Consider the following 21,199-nt stretch of genomic DNA (forward strand, 5'->3'; position numbering starts at 1 on the left):
TACAAAAGGGAGTCATTTACGATCTGCTCAACAACAAAAAAAAAGGAGGGCTTTCTCACATCTGTCACACAGACAAAATGTACATGGGTGTAAATGTCAGTTACCCAAAGTTTTTTAAACTCTAGGAAAAGCAAAACAGAAGGACTTTCCCTTTAAATGCAGTGTGTAGGCTGCTCATGTAAACAGAAGCAAGATCAACGGCCACGGAAAGGGATATTTTTAGAGGTGGCAGATGTCTGCTTTTATAAATGCACCATCTTACAAATTGCCATATAGCACTTGAATTATTTTGTCATCAAGCAACGACACAGCACATTTTATTTACACATCCTGCTTTAGAGTGGGTCTAAATTTCGCCATTCACGTCTCCCAGTCACAGACGTAGGCCTGGGGCAGCTCAAGTCGTCTGCTCCTCTACATACGCCATCGTGGTACAGTGCTCAAATTGTTCGTAGCTAAGTGTCACCGGCCAGCACCAACACTGCCAGACAGATTCTTATTATTATCGCTCTCTTACGCGCTTCAGAGCGAAGGCCTAGACATTCTGCCATCAAAGTCTCAAAGTCACACAACCAAGGCCTGAGGCAGTGTGGTGTGTCTTACTTTTTTTCCCCTGATCAGTTCCCCCCTCAGTCTAGTAAACAAGGAGTGTACGTTCCCCTTTAAGAGGCCCCCACCGTCTCCACTGCAGGGGGAGGGAGAGCGCATTCCTGGAACAGCGGTAGAGGGAGAGAAAAAAATCTTCCAGCGACCTGTTTCAAGTCCCCCCAATAGAAACTGTGCCTGATTTGTGGCCAATGTTGGAGATGTGAAAAAAGAAGGGGAGGGAGGGGGGAGGAGGGAGCGAGCGAGCGAGGGAGGGAGGGAGGGAGGGAGGGAGCGAGAGAGAGGGAGGGAGGGAAGAAGAGGAGGAGGAGGAGGAGGGGGGGAGGAAAAACACTAAAGGGGTAGCTATGGAGATATAACGTTTTCCTGGCTGCTTTCTTTGACAGGTGTTGAGTGGGTAAAAGTCTTAAAACAGAATCCAGCATGTACGCCAAAGGTAAAGGAGCTGTCGTCCCTTCTGATAGTCAAGCGAGAGAAAAGTAAGTGAATTTTGCGCGCTGTTTTAGCTATCTAACACTTTAATGTTGCGGGAGCTCCAACTTTCCAACTCCAGCTCTTCTTACTATTGTTTGAGGGGGCTTGTTACTGTAACACGCTTTTGCACGCCGGGGGTGGCTCTCTCCTGCCCCCGGCTCGTCTCTTTAACTTTTCGTCTCTTTTTTTTTTCCCACCTAAGCAACCGGCCGCCGTTGTTGTTGTTGTTGTTGTTGTTTTTTTTTGTCGTTTTCAGCAGTTCGTAAAGCTGTTATAACTACTTAGCTAGCTATAGATATAAAGCAGCCCGGTGAAAGGTAGCTAGCTAACTATCTAGCTATCACGGCTGAACTTCCAGCTTTCTCCTATCTATCTAGCTAATGGCAGTTTTCTGGAGGTTGTGTTGTGGTGCGTTGTGGTCCGGAGCTCTGAAGTTAGATAGCTAGCTAACAAAGTGAGTTTCTGCTGCTGCTGCTGCTGCTGCTGCTGCTGCTGCTGCTGTTGTGCTGGTCGACCTGCTCGCACCACGTCGCGTTCAGCCTCGGCACGACGTGGTTCAAAGTTCGGGCGATGTTTCGCAGGGTTTCGCGGTGTTTACCAGCTCACCACACATCGATAACGTTAGCCAGCCACGCTCTTGTCTAGGTGTCGGTAGGTAGGCAGGTAGGTGGCGAGATCTCGTCTCGGCTTCTCGTCTCCTCGGGACAGAAGTGGCCGTCTTCCGCTGGCAGCGCTGAACCGACTCTCCAGGCTACTGTTCGCCGGTGCTAGTGAAGCGCTCGCCGGCTTCAGTAAGCCAGCGAAGACGCGCCCGTGTTGCTGTGGACAGTCTGAACGGACCGATATTTAGCTAAACGCTGCCGTGCTTTTCTGACAGCCCAGTTCTCCACTTCTCCTCTGGCAGGTCTGTTTTGGCTGTAATTTAGGCTGTGTGAATGCGAGCGGCTCGTTCCTCTGAGGAGCTACACGTGTGGCTGTGAAACACAAGGCAGAAAAAAAGTTGCCCGAAGTTGAGGAGGCTGAATTTGGAGCAGCAGACTTTTAAAACCTCGTGGAGAAGCTTTCTGTAAAAGCAGACTGTGCTCACATGGAGTCAGAGCTTTGAAAGATTTTCAGACACTTTTCTTTCTTGTAGATCCGTGTTTGGTTCTCAAGTGGATGAATTTGGATTGAATTAGGACCTAAGGACCCCCCTCCCAGTCTTGTAGAAAACTTCTAGTTGAAGAGCAAAAAGCTCGGATTTAAAATCAGATAGAAAGTCAGTGCCTGTGCAAGTGGACTCCTGAATATTAGATGTGGCCTGATACCACTGTTTCCTCTCCGATACTGATACCGGTATTGAAATCTCTTGGCTGATACCGATCCACTACTAGGCTGCTAAGCTATATCTCTTTTAATTGTAGCTCCTAACAAAGGAGGCTATCTCTCACACCACCTACTCAGACTTCTCTACTCTGCCCTTTTCTCTTCAATGTCCAATCCTGCCTTTTCACCTCTCTCTCTCTCTCTCTCTCTCTCTCTCTATATATATATATATATATATATATATACATACATGTTCATGTATCTATCTAGCCAATACCAACACATCATCTCCCAGATAATGTAACATTTACTTCCGACGGATTTACAAATGCAATAAAATAAAAATAAATAAAAAAACATTTCAGCTAAACGGTCAGTGAATATAGTATACATATCTTCCTCTGCTAGTCTGAGATATCAGACAATATCCAGTATCAGATACCAAGTCTCTTAAAAAGCAAATATCTGCAGATACGGACATGATCCCGATGTCATTGTGCAGCCCTAGCATCTCCCCAGCTGCTCACATCAAGCCATGGGTCTGTAGGACGAGAAGCACTCTCTGTTTAAGGTAGTGAACATTCACTGGAGTTCACGGCAGTTCATGTAGCTGCAGAAAAGTGCAGAATTATGCAGCTTCACTACTGTGCTCAGATCCCTCAGAACTTGCTATTGGACAGAAGTACTGATCTGACGCTGGAGGAGTTGTAGAACATCACTTAGAAGACGCTGCAGTTATGAGCCTGATGTGACTCATGTGGAACGTTCTGCCCTTACGACTGGAGGAGGCTGTAAATGTGGTACGCTGCACAGCAGCTATGGCACACCATCTTCAGTGTGAAGTGTGGCTGTGGTATCTTCATGCTACGGGGGTCTTTTCAAGATTGATGGAAATATGGACTGGATTTGGATACACAACTCTTGCATCGCTCTGGTAGAAACCTCAAGTCTGTGGCCAGACCTGAAAGTCAGTGTGTTTTGTCGATTTCCAGACATTTCTCAGAAATAATCTTGCCTGGAGGAATGTGCAAATATTGCTGTGTAATGATTGAAAGTCTTGAAGAATCTTTATTTCTTATTCTTATACCTTCCTTCTGTTTATGTATTTGTACATACATGGGAGGCTACTTTGCTCTTTACTTTGCTTTGCTATTGTTTGCTTTTCACTGTACTTCTGTGTACATCTGCTGTAATACCTGACTTTCCTTCTGGGATTAAAAAAGTTATCTATCTATTTACCAGCTGGGTGTTTTATTAGAAAGACAGCTGAATTGGTCCTGTTTAGCTGTATTTTTTGTAGCAGAAATGCAAAACCATGCTAAACATCCAGGTATATGTCAGAGATTGTGAAAATGTGTTAAAGTAACGCAATATACTTTCAACAACTTTTTGCCTTATTGACCACCTCTTACGAGGATGTGCAAAGCTAATAGAATAGAAATGAGCGGCAGTCAAAACTGTTAGAAGAGATGCGAGAGCGATCCAGAGGGGTGAACAATTAACAGTGAGAACTTTTGCATTTTAATGTTTCATTGTTTGAATTCTGATCTTCTTTGGGGAGACTCTGAGAAAGAGGCTGTGAGTCACATGCAAAAATTTTCCAAATGAGCATACAACACTTCACCACGACAGACAGGTGAAAATGCACCCTAGTTAACATCATTAGTGCTGGGTGCTATTGATACAGTAAACATACCACAGCATTCTGGTATCAAATGATGTCTTAATTTGAGGGTTTTCTGAAATTAACATACGGTTAAATTAGGCATACAGGGTCACAAATATACGTACACCACACTAAATGTCCCGTAGCAAGTCACCCCTGGCAAAATATTTGGCAGAATTGCTAAAGTCCAATTAAATGTTTATCACGGTCAGTGTATTTTCAGTAGAGTTAAGATCAAGACTCATTGTCCTGTTTACAACCGTGTCTAACTGATTGTTGAGGCTATGCTAACGAAGTCTTCATTATTCCATCCACTTTAAAAAACTGCCCCAGAGCATGCTGCTACCACCACCATGCTTAACAGTTGGTACAGTGTTCTAGTGGTTAAATACCTCTCACTTTTACTTCTCCAAACATACACTAATGAATGCATTCAGCTACTTGAAGTTGCACTCATTGCTGACACAACTTGTCTAGTACTCTCTGGAGCAGATAAACATGGACCTATGGGCACCATGCCTAATGCCAGGGTGGGCTAAAGTGGCATACAGCCCCTCAGCATTGAGCTGTGGAGCAGTGGAACTGTGTTCTCTGAAATGATGGTTTGTGCTCCATCCAATACTTTTGGGATGAGTTAAGAAGTTTGGGACGAGGTGGGGTGGTGATCGTTCCAACTTTCTGGCCTCACTAATGCTCCTGCATTAGTGCAATCAAATGCAATCAAATCCTCACTGCAGTGCTCCACAATCTAGTTGAAAGTCTTCTTTGGACAGTAGAGACAGTTACTCCAACAAAAGCAAGATCTGTTTTTAATACCCTTGATTTTGGAAGACACAAGAAATAAGCAGGTGTCCCAAAACTTTTGTCCATGTAGCGTTCCTGTATGTCACTAAGGCCAAACAACTCAATGTTTGTCATTTGCCTGAGAAAATGAACAGTTTCATAAAATAATTGCAAACTGAAAATTGCCCTTAAAATTGTGTCCATTATGAGTGTATGTAAATGTCCGACCACAACTGTAGCTTAGATCAATGGGACTGTTTCAATGGGACCACACTATTACATTAATAGGTTCTATTAGTCTTTAGTTGTGAGACACTGACGGTAACGCTATCATATATTAACCCCTTGAACAGTCTATGGGCCGCCAGTGGGCTGAAAGTGTTACTACAAACTTCTATTGTCAAAGAGTAGCCCCACGAGAAGTCCCTGTAGTTGCTGTATAATATGCCTTAGTGTGCATTAAGCCTTTCTGCATCAAGGGTGTAACACAAGGCACATTTTCCGGCCTTCATTTTTGCCACTTTGAGACACCACCCAATCATAAGCGTTTGGTCAGTGTGACTGCCAAACTTTCAGTTCACACAGCAAACTCAACCATACCCAACCTGTTCTCTTCAGCTGACAAACTCTCAGCACATACCCTTCAGCTGAAGACGCCACGAGGCGTCACTTATAACCCCTTTTGTTAAACAGAAATGCATAATGAGACTGTAAAGTATGAATGAATTTATGATAGAAGCTCTGATGGAAAAAATCCTGGTTCTACTCTCTTTAACTCAAAGATCCATTTCTTTGCCTGGCTGAATGGTTCTCCAATACAAGGAAAACCTGTTGACGGTGCTTTATAGACCCTTAAGAAAGGGTTCCACCATGGTTACAAGTCAAAGAACCCTGTTTCAGTACTTTACAGAACCCTCATTGCTTAGAGTTTAGGAGAACAGTCTCCAGTTACTCCTTAAGAGACTTCACTTAATCCTCAGTAGATGCTAGTCTTTTGTGTTTGTGAATGGTACCAGACTAACTAAACCGCAGATTTCTCATTAACCGAACCTATTCGATATTTCAAGCTCCAAGGTTTTAGGACACTGAGTGGCTGATGACTCCAGTAGTTGTGAGGGCTTTGTGTGCAGTGGTTTGATTTGCCGTTTTATCTGAACAGTAGCACAGGTGACTCAAGGGTGAGCCTTTAGATTCCTTACCTTCATCATGTCCTGTCCATTACATTCCTCATTTCTTTAGTGTATGAAGCTTAGACCCTTTGTTCACATTAATCTTGTGTTTTGCAAAGCGCTCCATAAAAATGATCACTGCAAATCAATATTCCGACTGTTAAATCAAATGAAGAATCTGTGTGACCGCCAAGGTTTTTCACAGTGGGCACTATTAGGCCAGTTATTAAGAAAGCCAGTTCCTAGCTGAGTGTTTGTAAATACACCAAAAGAGGTTTAGGTCCCATTCAATGGGGACCTTGGCTCGAAGCAAACAGGAAAACCATTGCTTGAATTGGGCCGATCACTTAACACTATTAGAGCGGGTGAAGCGGTCTCCAGCTCCTGCTATTCGGACAAGCGAACAGGCCTAGCAATCATTTGAATGCTGGAGGATTTTCTTAGGTTGAAAGATGGCTCTTTTTCAAGGGAACGTGCAGCACTCGGTCTTCACTTAGCTATGCAGGTCTAATTAAGATCAGTGAGCGACGTGGGGGCATAGCACGCAATATCGGCGTTCGGCTCTCGAGAGTGAAGTTGTGCAAAATAGCCTATATTTTGATATGAGTCCCCCCCCCCTCCTTCTCTCCATCTCGATCACTTTCTCTGGCTTTTCTGTGGAGTTTTACTGGAGGAGTGAAGAGGCAGCGTAGGGCTGAATGTATGGTTTTGATTTTCTCCAGATGGTCCTGCCTCCTCCATAGAGGTGTTTTCAGCAACGTATAAAGAGAAGTGCACACGCATACAAAAGCAGTATGCTTTCGCATGAAGAACGTCTGATTTTGCTGTGTTTTGGATAAATGTGGCACTCAGATGTAAACGTGGCAGTCAATTAATTTCCCTGCTTTCTGTGATGGTGAAGTTTCTAATCATTCAAATTGCCTCACAAGGGCACTGTTTGACTCCAAATATTTAGATGCCACACAGCGAGTGGGCCTTTAGTTCAGGGGCTGAATTTGCCTTCGTGTTTGTTTGCAGATTTTCTCGGATGACTCTTGAGGCATTTTTCAAAATGATTGATTAATATGGGATACAGCGAGACAGCTTATCAACACATAAGTCTGTTTCATCAGCATTGCAACTTTGAGCCAGTCTTGCATTACTTCACTCCAGTGGAATGAAACTATCAGCCTTCGGTTGCCGTACAACTGCTCCAAAAGCTTTAGCGGTAAGACCGAACATCCTGGGGAATCAAAACACAGCAGAATTTACAGTGATCTTTCTGGTGGCCTTGGGATTAAAATAGTGTATGTATTTTTGTAGAATGAAAAATGTGGCCCTGTTTTTGGCATGTTTTTTGAATGATACCTTGTATTTTCTATGATATTAGAAGCATGAATAGTTAACCCTGCATACAGGGACCTGTGTTCTTGGTTATTTCTTTGGTTTCATCATGGACAGATAGAAAAAAATGCAGGTCAAATAAGGATGTATGTTTTAACAGGACTTGCAGTGCTCGTATTTGCACTTGTATATATTATTTTACACTTTGCCTTAATGTAGGCATATTACCAAGGACATGTTTTTAGAAATGTGTAGGAGACTGAGAAGGCTGAATGCTAGCGGCTCTACCTGGTGTTAGCTAGACATTAAACAATAGCCATTGTTAGATGGGTTGAGAAAGTGAAAAATACTCCTCTGACAAATTAACATCTCGATTGAGGAGAAAATACCTGAAAATATTGGGTAAAAGACGACATGTCTTCATTAGCACCTAACACTGTACTGGTGGGCTGTAGCATTACATTATTATTAGCCCCCTTGAAGAGGCATTAAATAGACTTAGTAGTCTTAAAGGCTTTATGTTCATTTTTAGGCCATTTTGGCCAATTGTGTAATGGTTTATCTGTTCTATCATTTGAATATTATATATATATTAAATATTACTATAAAAAACACTGAACAAAGAGTCCTCCGACATCTTTTCGAACTGCCGCCTACATGACATCATTTGACAGCTGAACGCTCTTGGAGGAGAATGCTAAGTGCCAAATCTGTGGCTTCACGCTGAGTCACGCTACTCCGAAGCCCCCTAGAATCTTATGATCAGGCTTACTATAGAGCAATTTGCGTTATAAAGGAATTAGATGTGAAATTAAACATGTACTGGAACCCTGATTAGGCTGTGTTGCTATAGACTATATACTGTAGACACATTTCCTCTGTTATTGACTTCAGTAAGCACATTGTTTATTTACTAAAGGAAAGAAGTTGAATGTATGTAGATTTTTCTCTCTTTCTGTACATCTTTACATCCATCCCTGGTGATTCCACTCTTCCGCTGCTGTATGAATCTGTGAACCCAGCTCTGCGAGTGAATTATTGAAATCAAGACAGGAAGGTTCATTAGTTATACTGTCTGTGCTTGAGCCTAGCAAAACTTGCCTCCGCTCCTTTTATGTTTAAAACGAACCTCAACTGGGAGCCCCAGGCTAGATGTCAGGATGTGTTCTCAGGTTAAGTTGGAAGAAGCTTACCTTGATATGACTGGACACACAGCGAGGAGCCTGCGCTGAGTGTCGGAGGAAAAAAGCTGGACTAGCGTGGCTATTCCTGTCTATCACAGCCGTATTGACATTCAAGCAGATCTCCACACAACACTATCAGGGATGTGATTTATCCTCGCTGTGAAGCTTGTAGAACCAAAAAAAAGGGGTGAACAACTAAGCCGCTAGCATTGCTTAAAGGTGCTTTTGGGGTCCTGTACGGAAAATGAACATGGTCCTTACATGAAAACTGTGTGAGCTACTCACCAATCCGGTTGACCTCACAGCAAGCACTCGTCTTTCAGCAATACTCACCAATTGTGTGGAGTAAAATCTCTGGTAGTGTTACATTTAATACAGAATTAGGCCAGCAGGAGTGGATTTAACACTGGTGATTTAACTGTGCTGATGCACATCAAGCCCTCTCAAAGTGTGACCATCTTGTCTGGCTTTCCTCTGCTTGTGGCCTGATCCAGACATGGTGACAGAAACTGTCCTTCTGAGCTAATGTCTGTTTCAATATTTCATACATTATATATATATATAGGTTAGATGCCGCTGTTTATCTGACTTCTGATACCACCACATCCCTCAGTTAAACGCTGCACATGCACCCAGCCGTCAGTGTGATGCAAAAAGAAACATGACCTGCTTACCTGTCCATTGTAGGGGCTTTTTTTAAAATAGTGGACAGGCGTTAGCATGGGCACTCTCGACTGGTCTGCGGCCACAAGCAGGGTGTGATGCACTGTATATTGTGACACCATCCTCCTGTAACCATCCACTGTTTGCAACTTGTGCTGTGGTACAGTGTCTGTTGCTCCAGCCCAGATAGGATTTCCTTTGTTGTCCCTGTATAGCGACTTGGTGCTTAACAAAGTCGCTCAGGTCTTGCCTGTTTCTCCTACATCCAACCCAAACTGACTGTTCATTTAGTGTCTAATATATCCCAGATCTTGAATGCTCCATTGATACATGATAATCATTGTTAATAGATTAATGTAATGTTTTGGCTAATAGATTGTGTATATAAACATACATAATAAATACATACAAACATAAATACAGTTGTCAGTGTTAGTTAGAAGAAAGGTTAGAAGGTTTGACTGCTGATATCTCTGTGAAATCCTATTGATTTGTTCAATTCCACCAGCATCTCACCTGGTTTACTTTGATGAAGGCCTGGTCAAATAAATGAAGTACTACATGGTAATGGAAATGGTTATAAATAAATGGCTATAAATGAAGGCTTTCTGCCAAGATAAACAGCTTTACGTATCCTTTGCACTGTACTGTATATACCAGCATAATGTTCAGTAAATACCTTGAGAAGGCCAGGGACTGATCATCAGTCCTCTGAACCCTTCAGATCATTCATTCTGCTATGCACAATCACCTTTTAGTCATTCCAGCTTCATGGTGAGAGGTTTGTGAGACCAAATGCCTGAAACAGCCCAAGGCAAGATGGCTAATGGGTAAACAGAGTGGGAACTGCCAGTGTGGGGATGTTCCTGTGGATGTTTCTGTGTGATCCAGGGATGCATTCTCATAGACCGTCTGTCTGGCTCACCATGTGACCCTGAACATTCCTTTTATTGTTTTGCTATGTGGACTATGCTGAACAAGAACTCAGAACTGGGGTTGGCCTAGTATTTGTATCAGCCTGTCTTGATTTTAAACCACTGTGAAGGCTCTTTAAGATCACAAACAGGATTGCCCCTTGACTTTCACAGACCTGTCAGAGGTCCAGACCTCCATTCTTCAGTTCTATAACTTTAGAATAACTTTTTTTTTCAACACCTAAAATCTTTAGGATATAAACATATGAAGACGCTTAAGGGCTAAATAATGTGTTAGAGAGTACAATGCAGTCGCAATGCACCAAAATAAGCCTGGATTGCCTTGACCTTTTTACATTGACTTCCATGAAAATTAAGAAAGCTGTTTCTGCCTCCTGTAAAGTTGCCATTTTGGAGATACAAGGTTTTGTCTGACAGCGACAATATGCTGCCTAGTTCGAACACTGGTAGAAAGAAAGGTGTGATTTTCTGTGACTTCCATGATTTGCTTAGACGTCATCCTCATTCTACTTGACTGAGCTTTGTGTTCTACTTCAGTGCTCCACCTTTGAGTTTGTCACTTAAGTTGACTGGTAGTGTCCTACATTTCCTCCTACACATCTTTGATACAGAAGTGCTCAAAGTTCAAGCACGCTCACCTCCTCTCTTAGAATGCGACATCCAGTTGAACTGCATTTTCTTTTCCACCTGAGCAGACTGGACTGACCCAGTAACAGAGGGACTTTTTTCAGAGGTACAGAAAAAGAAGAAAAATGTAAAGAAAAAAGGAAACTAAGAACGGTCTTTTCTGTTTCTTTCTGTTTTGCAGGTTAGCTTTATACGTGTACGAGTACTTGCTGCATGTTGGTGCACAGAAATCCGCACAGACCTTCCTGTCAGAGGTAAGTGCTTTATGGAGATGAACTTCCTCAAGTGAGCGGATGCCTAGGATTCTAAACTATTGTATAGCGTGGGGATGGAATATGCATTATGGGTCATTTAAGAGTCAAGTACAGTAAGACACTGAGCAAGCAACATTGACTGTTTTTTCTTTTTTTCATTATTTATTTAAGCATTTTGTGTGTTTAAAGATTTAATGTGTAACAGGCCATCTTCCATTTTCTGTAGTTTGCTAGTAGAAACTGCAGAAACTGGTACAAATGAGTTTTTGTATACCAGACAATCAGTGCATTCTTACTAAGCAAAGCTAAACCACAGTAAACAGTAGTTCATGAACGTGCACCCAGGCATTGAAACGCATCCTGAATGTTTGTCCTGAATTCTGATTAATAAAGTTCCAATTTATATTAAATTGTATTTCATATAAAATAAAACAAATAGCTAAACCACAAAGAAAGTTGGATTTGTGATGACAAGATTACACCACTCTTGAGAGCCTTAAGACTGAGCCTTAGCTTTCAGTTGCACCTACCACGAACTCTAGGAAGATATTGCCGCTGTCATTGCCGTGAAAACCTTGTATCTCCACTTTTACTGGTTTTCACTTTCTGACCATTTTAAAACGGCTGTTTTTTCTTTACACTGTATCAAAATTCCATGATGACTCCCTATGTCAACCTAATGTCGCGTATCACTCACAGTTAATTAGCTAGCATTTAGCTGTTTCCCAAACGAAACATTTGAATAATCTAATCTAATAATAATTGTAATCTAATTAGAAATGTGTTAGCCAATAGTGCTAAGGGCATTTATGTAATGTAAGGTTAAAAAGTAATGTCAGTTCCTTACAAATAATACTTTCAGAATTCATAATAAAAAAAGGCCTTAGTCTGCTAGTCAAGGACGAGGTTGAGGTTGTTAAAAATCCCGGGCCACTAGTAGATCATTGTGAGCTACTTCTCTCCGTACAAACGGTTCTCTTCAACACTAAAGACTCTTCCACTCTGACCTTAAAGAGAGGACTTTCGTGTCATACCACCTTTCAGCTTGGTTTATACAAGGGTTCAATGACAAGTACAGAGGAAGGGATATTAGAAATTGGAGGTCTTTGACACCTAATTGTGTTTCTCTAGTGTATCTTGAAGACGTTTGAACCTGTGACCTCTTGCTTATGGCCGTGAGTCACTGTGTACCACTGCGCCACATTTTGCTCTTCAGTGCCCGACGTTCTTTGAAGATGTACACTACAGTACAGTATTTGTATCCTGCACCTCAAGACCTCTTTGAGAAAACTCTTTATTTTGAGAGAGAGTTTTTATGAGACACCTAATTTCACATACTTCAATTTATGAAGGCCTTATAAAGACCATTCAATTAAATTTTAATGCAACAATCATACTTGGATCTCTAGTTGAGCTTTTAACACAGCGGCATTGCGACCACGAATAAGTGGCTAACAAGCACTTGAAGTTACCGCTGGCTGTAATATCGCTTTAGCTGGAAGCATTGATAAACATTTCGTAAATGAATACCTTCTTTGTAAAATATGGGGACAATCTGTAGAAGCTTGAACATTTGTGCAGCTAATGCTGCCCTGATCTGAAGTGGATTGCTCTTTTTTTGGCACTAGTCGTGGTGCTTTTACCTGCGCTGTTGTTGCTGGCGTAGCCCGTGTCAGTGCTATCCTCACTATATGAGCACTGCACGCCCTTCAGCTCGGAGTGCGGTGCAGCTCTGGAGTGGAGGCGATGGTAGCGCTCGTTCTGTCGCTCTTAAACTCGACCACATGTTAAAAGTCTGGTTAAATCTCGCCTGTGAGCAGGGTGAATAGGTACAATTGGCTAATCATATGCTCTTAACCTCTAGACTCTCTACAGTGATCCCTTTCAAGGCCAATAAAGGAATCCCATCAGTTTCTATTGTTGTTGGCGATAAGAAATGATGGGCTTTGTTAGCATGACCACTATTTTAACAGCAGAGCTCGTGTCCCCTGCTGCACGCTCCATTCAGGGTCTTTCTCGATGTTCTGTGATTAGCTAATGGCCTGTTCTCGCAAATGTTCTTAGAAAGAGTGGAACATTCTTGGAAATATAAGGCATAAATACATCATAATTATGTTCTGAGTAATTGGAAGGTTTTATTAATCTCAATTCTCAATCATTTCTGATGGGTTTTTAGCTAGAAAGATAAAAGATGGCATTTACAATACTATTTTTAGTGAAACATGTGGACAAAAGTATTGGGACATCTATTCAGTTATTGTTTCTTTAAAAAACAAAGGGTATTAATATGAAAGAGTTTATCCTGCTTTAGTTGCAGTCTGTCTCTACTGTCGCTACTGTTCAGGGAAGGCTTTCTACTAGATTTTGGAACATTGCTGTGAGCATTTGATTGTATTCCGCGACAAGAGTGTTAGTGAGGTCAGAATGTTGGATTATCACCAGCCAACTTCATCCCCAGCACCATCATTCCATAGGGGGCTTTATAACCCTTTAGCCCACGCCTGGCATTAGACACGGTGCCGATAGATTCATGTAGTTCTGTGTCAGCAATGGGTGCAGCTTAAAGCTGAAAGCATTGATTAGAAGGTGTGTCCACAAACATTTGGACATATAGTGTACATGGTAGGTTTGTCCAGTGGGAATGCAATGGTCATGCACTCTGTTCTGACAGTGGTTAGAATGGCCTTTAAGTCCTGTAGATGCATCTGCTGGCAGGAAACCTATATTCTTCTCAACCTTATATCCATATTTTGGATTGTATCACAGGCAGCAAACCCAAAAGCCTCCAGTTAGCAGAGGGATAAGATGCTAAGCTGAGAGTTGGGAGAGACAGTCAGAGATTAATTGCAGAGTGTAAGTGTTGCTTAGTGACTGCAGGGCCCTGCTAGATCCCGGGTCATTGGCACCAGAACACTTCACTCGTACTTGTATCATAAAGCATACTGTCTCTTAAGCATTTCACTCAGTAGCTTAGTTTGAGAGGCCTTGTCCATTAAGGAGCTAATGTCGTGTAAGCCTCCCATGCGATGTATTCATACGCTGAATAAATGCTGAGGGTTGCCCTGTGTGCGTAGATTGTCGAGAGCATAATAAAGGTGGTGTGTAAATTTGAGGCGAAACCACTCAGCACAGTAACCAATGTTAAACACCTACAGTGCTGCTGAGCTGCTTCACATTGTGTGGATACACCGGGGTCCAATGTACCCTGTAGGTGTTAATTTAGCGCTGGTGCGTTTACAGTGGATGAGGGACCTTCCGAGTCGGAATGGAGTGCCATAGTCACAGATGTCTGAGCTTTAGTAGACTGCACTCTTCATTCTTCAATAATAGAGACCACCTCATCTGTTGATTTGCTGATAACATCAGCCTACATTGACAACTCATGGATTTATTGGCCTCAGGAAACCTATTGCTGATACCTGAGTGTATACACATACTGGCCACTTTATTGGAAACATTGTTGCATTGTTGGTGCACATTGTAGGTTTACGGTTAATAATTACACAATATGGACAGAAGTATTGGGGCAGCTGCTCATTTATTCTCATTTATATATTATTTCATTGTTTCATCCAAAATCAAGATATTAAAAAAGAAAGTTTATTCAGCTTTTGTTGAAGTAACTGTCTCTACTGTCCAGGAAAAATGGCTTCTACTATATTTTGAAGCATTGCTGTGAGGATTTGATTGCATTCAGCGACACTTGAAGTCAGGATGTTAGATGATTACCACCTTACCTAATTCCCAGCTCCCCAACTCATCCCAAAAGTATTAGATGGAGCACCATCCATCCTTCCAGAGAACACAGTCCGACTGCTTCACAGCTCAATACTCGGGTCTGTATACCCTTTTATAGCTTTTGCCTGGCATTAGGCATGGTGCCAATATTTTCATCTGCGCCAGAGAGTCCTATTCTATTGGTAGTGGAATCTGAAGACAGAATACAGTACTGCATATACATATACAGTAGGTGGTCCTGATGACAAGTCAGTGAAAGAAAAGAGGAAATACATAATAAGAGCATATCGATAAAATATATGCGTAATAAAGGCTTCACAGCGTTTTTTTTATTAAAGATCTGTAAATATGTACACACGCACATGCTCCCTGCAGGGCAGGTCTTTAAACCTTTGCGTGTACACAGCAGGAGAGCACACCTGTGATTCATGGCCTAATGAGAGAGCAGTCACCTGCCTCCATCTCCCAATTACTGCTGCTACTCCCTCCACTCACACCCCGAGCCACCAGGGGTTAGGCCACTTTTCACTCAAAAGCACACACACACACACACACACACACACACACACATACACACATAGCATCTTTAATCAACTAATACACTCAGGACCTCAAAAATGCAAGTCATGCACTTGCAGCCATCACTTGGCACCCACTAAGGTGCACTGTTATAGAATATAACACCTCTGACGTGACACACTGAAGAAAATAGTGCTCGAGGTTTAAACATGTACACATCAGCTGTACTTCAGGTACACTTAAAGTGTTGTTTCCTGTCCCAAACCCTGTGCCAGATTTGTGTTAGTTTTGTTAGCCTCATTAGCTTAGTTCTGTTGGATGGCTGTGGATCAGCAGACTGCTGGCTCCTCAAGTATCTCCCATACGTATTTCATGCTTTCCTGCAGTAGAACACCTTGACCCATTCATGCACCTTTCACAGTGTAAGGCACATACTCATCCTGCTTTTCTCTCTTTCTGCCTGTTTCTCTCTTCCCTGCTTACGTTCTATCTTTAGATCCGATGGGAGAAGAATATCACACTAGGAGAGCCTCCCGGGTTCCTGCACTCCTGGTGGTGGTACGTATCGATTCTCTAATTCATTATCTCCTGCAAAAACTGGTAGACTCAGTAAGTTGACATCTATAACGTTGTACCTTACAGTTCATATCTAAAAATACCCTGAGAGTATCTTTGAGGAGCTTTTAATTCTTAGACGTCCTGAGGTATTGCTGTCCCATCTATGTACAATTTAAAGTCATATAAAGTTCATTACACAATGAATTAAGTTTACATTCAATTCACTTTAAATTCACATTCAGTTTTCACATCACCATTTTTTATAGTTTAGATCCAAAATTACCCAAAAATTGGAACTGGATGGACTGAACGTAATACAAAAGAGAAGCACATCTTGTAGTAGGTGACCCACTGTCCGTAAATACAGCACTGTTGTACCACATAATGTACTACAAGAGTGTCTGGCCTTTTCTTCCTGTAAGTAGAGCTCCACAAACTGTTTGACGATTGGGAAAAGAAGGCCAGTATTTCTGAGAAGTGTGGCACAGAAGTAACCAGCCCCAGTAACCTTTTGTAGATTAGTTCTAAAGGGGACCTTTAGGGGCTTGATGGAGGATGACAGGCTATAAGCTTCTAGCCGCAGTAGCCCAATTCTTTTCTGTAAAGCATTCAGAGGTAACGGTGTAGAGTAGAGCTCGAAATGTTTGTCTGAACCGTAACTGTTTTTTCTCAAAGTTTTGTTGGGATTGGGTTCATGTTTCCCACTTTTCATTCTTCCTCCATACTGTGTTAACATAAACAGTTTTAAGTCACTAAGGTAGTTGGCACAAATCCAGTTTGTGTGTGCGGGAAAATGTGTAAAAGTAAGGTGAAATAGCGAATTCAGTTTAGAGAAGTGTAGTTGTGGGAGTTTTGTCAGGCTGCAGTCTGACTAGGCCATACTTTTTCACACTGACCTTTTTTGGGCTACAGTTAGGATTGTGTAGAATTTCATTGGGCTACAGTTGGATCAAGACTGGTATTTTTAAAGCTAGAGTTGGGTTTAGAGCAAATGTTGTTGGGCTACATTTGGATTCAGACTGTATTATGTTGGGCTACAGTTGGATTTAGGCTGAATTTAGTTTGGCTACAGCTGAATTAAGACTAAATTGTGTTAGGTTATGGTTTGGATTTAAGCTGAATTTCATTAGGCTACGGTTGTAATGAGGATAAGGTCACTGGGCTACAGTTGGGTTGAGATCTAATTTTGTTGGGCTAAAGTTTGGTTTACAGAAACTTTTGTTGAGCTGCAATTAGGTATGAACAGAATTTCGTTGGGAGACAGCTGGATCCAGGCTGATGTTTTTGGGCTATGGTTGAGTTTAGACTAAATGCTGTTGGAGTACAAGTATATTCAGAGTGAATTTTGTTGGCTACATTTTAATTAAGCCAGAACATTTTGGGCCACATTTGGCTTTAGGCTGACAAGTTGGTGTGCAGTTTGGGCTTCACTTAGGTTCAGATTGGATTGTGTTGGGCTACACTTGGGTTCCGGCTGAATTTTGTTGGGTTACAGTTGGGTTTAGAATAAATTCTGTTGGGCTACAGTTCAGGCTAAATGTTGTTGGACAAAGGTTGGGTTTGGACTGAATTGTGTTGGGCTACAGTTGAATTAAGACTAACATTTGTTGGGTTATAGTTTGGATTCAGGCTAGATTTTGTTAGGCTACAGTTGTATTGAGGCTGAAGTTTTTTTAGGTTCACATTTGGGTTTAGACCAGATGTTGCTGGGCTTTAGACTAGGCTCATTTTCTTCAGGCTGCACATTTTTTTTATGCTGTGTTCAAGATAAAACAGAATTTTGTTGTGTTACAATCAGATTCAGGATGAATATGGTTGGGCAACAGTCAAGGGTTGAATCAGGAGAGAGATTGTTGTCTGGTGATATTCTGGGTTGGTTCAAAATTTTAGACCTGAATGAAACTAGTGTAAAATTGGGATGGGAGTGGGTGTGGGGGTGACCCTGCGTCTGTCTGGGTTTATAGCACATGGAAGAAGGGGGGTCATTTTGGGGCTTTGGAGGGGGGGTATAAGCATTGCCCTCACCCCTCTCTTCCTTACCAACCCCCTCCCCCAAACAAAAGGGCCAGATGGTAAGGGAAAGCCGGGCCCCTCCCCCCTCCGCTACTCCCTCCTCCCTCAACCTTTGTCTGGAGGTCTGTCCTTTGTTTGCGGAAGAGTCCTCAAACGGATTAACTCCTTGCATTCCAGGCTCCTTTGTGTTAAACAGCCAAATCTCTTTCTCCCTCCCTCCCTCCCTCCCTTCTTCCATCCCTCTCTTCGTTTTCTTCCCTCCTTCTGTCTCAGGCAGTTTCCTGTTGTGGGGGTGGGGGCCGGAGGGTGTGTGTGTGCGTGTGTATGGAATAGTAGCGGCAGGCATCAGTGGTGGAGGTGAAGGGGTGTGGGGGTGTCAGTCATCCGCATCTATTGTAAGAGAGAGTTTTTTTAGAGAGGGGTTATAGTTAGCGAGAGTGCAGGTGTTACATCATTAGCCCTAATAAATTGCTTGCTGAAATTCCCAGTGTTGCCCAAAGTTCACCTCTGGAAAACGTTGTGAAAGTAGAGGAACACGGGTTGGTGCATGGGTCAAATCTGAGATGGCCTCAAGCTGACATTCCTCATCGTGAGGGGCAGAGAAAACAGGGAGGCCAAACAGACCTGCCCTCCACCAAATCTCTCTCTGTTATTTGAACACAAACAGGTTGAGCACAGGAAACTAAAGTTTAAGGGAAAACAGAACAGAACCGAGGGCGAGCGAAAGATGTTCACTGGAGGCTTTATGTGTGAAAAGGGAATTCAGTGACTATTCTTTTGTTACTTGTGAGATGATTGTTAACCATATTCTCACTTCATTGTTTCTCTCCTCTGCTCGTAAGTCTCATATACTCCGCTATAATGTAACCGCTCACAAGTGGTTCCGGGCCTGGATGTATAGTTCAAGATTAAATAAAATAGGACATTTATATATTGCAGAGATTCTTTAAACATTAAAGAAACTCTTCACACTCGCACATCTCATTTAAAAAAATTGCTCTTTAAAGAACCATCCACTAGTGCTGTAGTACTCTAAGCCGGTCTCAGGCATTGATCTTGTCTCAGACTTGCCTTGGTCTCTCGCTAAATTTAGAATCTGGTCTGAAACGAGACCAGCTACTCTTGAATCATTTCATATATTTTGGATTTGTTCAGGTAATTTAATTGTAAAAATGTCACTTTTGTATTTTATCACAATTTGAATTGTAGCTTTATATTTTTTGTAATAGTTGTATCAAAATAGGTGGCACCCAGACGCTGAATTCTGTGGTAAAGCACTCCCCCAGACATGGCTCAAGCTTTAGCTCCAAAGGTTTAGCTTTAGATTTAGCTCACCAGGTTGCTCAGACTAAATGTTAGCCATGTTAGCCTTGTGATTGGTCAGAGTTTTGCTGATGTAAACATGACCATTTTTAGGACCACCCATTCCACATTGAGAGAAGAGTGATACTGGTGAAATACAGCAGGCATTTATCAGACTTTGGGAAGATTTGGGAAGACAGACTTGCATGTACATTTACACCGGGGGCCCTGAGGAGCCAGCTTAACTTAATTAGAAAGAAAACCTGTTAATTTTGTTGTCCTAAACAAATCTGCACGAGTGTAGCTCACTTTTAGGTAACTTGATTTTTAGGTAAAAGGATTTGCAAAAACTCGGAAGTGATCCCTAAAGTATTCCACTGCATGCAAATTCGTCATCTGAAATTTCGCCCCCATTTATTTTTAATGGTAGTAGCAGAAAAAGGTGCAAAGGATTGTGGGACAGCAATGCCGCTAACAAGACAAACTGACCAATCAGGCAGAAGCAATATTCCGTTGTTCGCGCACAACCAGTATGTGCTAGTATGTGCGACATGGATCATTTGAGCTAATAACGGCTGTGTCAGGGCCCCCATTCTATATGAATCTAAATTGCAAATATACAGAGACTAAAGTTAAAGAAACACAGCATGGAGGAAAGTCCATGACATTGTCAGTGTTCCTGGTGAGATAGCTGTTTAACCGCTGTCAAACTTCACCGATATATTTAACTCAAAAGGCCCTTTTTAGATCCAAGTTTACAGGAGTTTACCTGCGCTGTAGACAGACAGACAGGCAAGGAAGCGGATGGAGAATTCCATGGCGCGTACAGTGGACTTGGTGTTGATTTGGTCTGTTGGACCCAGTCTTGAGTGATCTTGACTAATCACAGCCTTGGACTTGTGTTGGACTCGACAGAGGTGGTCTTAACTGCAGCGCTACCACAGAAAGGTTCTTTCTGGAACCAAACGTTCATGTGAAAAGCATTAAACAACTCCTTTTGGCACCTTTATTGAGTGGGAATTACTTTAAATGAAGAATCCTCTATGTGTATTCCAGCTTGGGAAGCCAGGTTCAGAACACAGTTCAGCTATGCCATGGCACCCTTTGTACAGAGAAGGTTAAGGGCCTTGCTGAAGGGGCCCAACGGTGGCAGCTTAGTGGATGCGAGCAGTAAACCCACAACCTCATGATCAATAACCCAGTGCTCTAACCACTGAGCGACCAATTAAACCCTAAGGGTCTGTGAGTGGGCCTGCAATTCAATTCTTTACATTTTCATAGCAATTCAATTCAGCAATTCAAAGTCATTTATAGCTGTTGCTGAATAATAATTCTGAATTTTAGTAACTGAATAATAGGCCTGAAGTGTAAGGGGTTAACGGGCCTGCTTTTGTACTCCTGCATCACACATTCTCCTGTGTGGTCTGTTATATCATACATCACAGCACTGATATCATGAGGACAAAACAAAAACTTCAGTAGTTCTAATGAAAGCTTTTGTTTTAGGCCTGTTATTGTTTGATCGTACCGTTTTGTCGTGTTAAGAGCTTGGTGTGATTGTTGTCAGCCACGATAGCGAGCCGTGTTTTGCTTCTTTTGTGACAGGCACTGCAGCTTTGTAGCTTTGGGAAGAGTAGGTAGCCTATATGTCAAAGAGCGTTTGTGTTTTCTACCTCTGTGTGGTGTGTTAGCCTAGACACAGGTGACAAGACATTCTTGAAAATTGGATCTTTTTTTGTTGTTTCTGGGCTTGTTGGGGTATCGTACAAGGGTACAGATGGTATTGCAAACATGTAAACAAATTAGATAAAAGCATGTTACTGTAACTTTCTGTTTTAAGGTGATACAATGTTTGAGGAAAGGTAAATGCAAAAATGCTGAAGTAGATTTGATCAGTGATCATGTACATTGTTTTTTTTTGCGGTGTAGGTGGTAGGGGTGTAAGAAAAGAGTGATATAGAAAAGTATGGCAATGTTATGTTTTGCGATAATAAATGGATAATTTACATGTTAAGATTGGTGATGAATCTCAACTGCTAGATTGCAGTGTTGTATATGGTAGTGTGTTTCTTATGCTTTT

The 21,199-nt window shown here is 42.1% G+C and overlaps 1 protein-coding gene across 1 annotated transcript in view; it reads left to right on the plus strand.

Annotated features, from left to right (window-relative positions):
• Positions 1–929: 929 nt before the first annotated feature.
• Positions 930–21,199, plus strand: part of ssbp4 (single stranded DNA binding protein 4) — an 83,815-nt gene continuing 63,545 nt past the window's right edge. The window contains exons 1-3 of the mRNA XM_072660010.1: positions 930–1,085; positions 10,917–10,989; positions 15,743–15,804. Coding sequence (XP_072516111.1) covers positions 1,030–1,085; positions 10,917–10,989; positions 15,743–15,804 — 191 coding nt within the window. The 5' untranslated portion in view covers positions 930–1,029. The remainder of the gene's footprint in view (positions 1,086–10,916; positions 10,990–15,742; positions 15,805–21,199) is intronic.

This window comes from Salminus brasiliensis, chromosome 17 (genome assembly GCF_030463535.1).
Source record: "Salminus brasiliensis chromosome 17, fSalBra1.hap2, whole genome shotgun sequence".
NCBI lineage: Eukaryota > Metazoa > Chordata > Actinopteri > Characiformes > Bryconidae > Salminus > Salminus brasiliensis.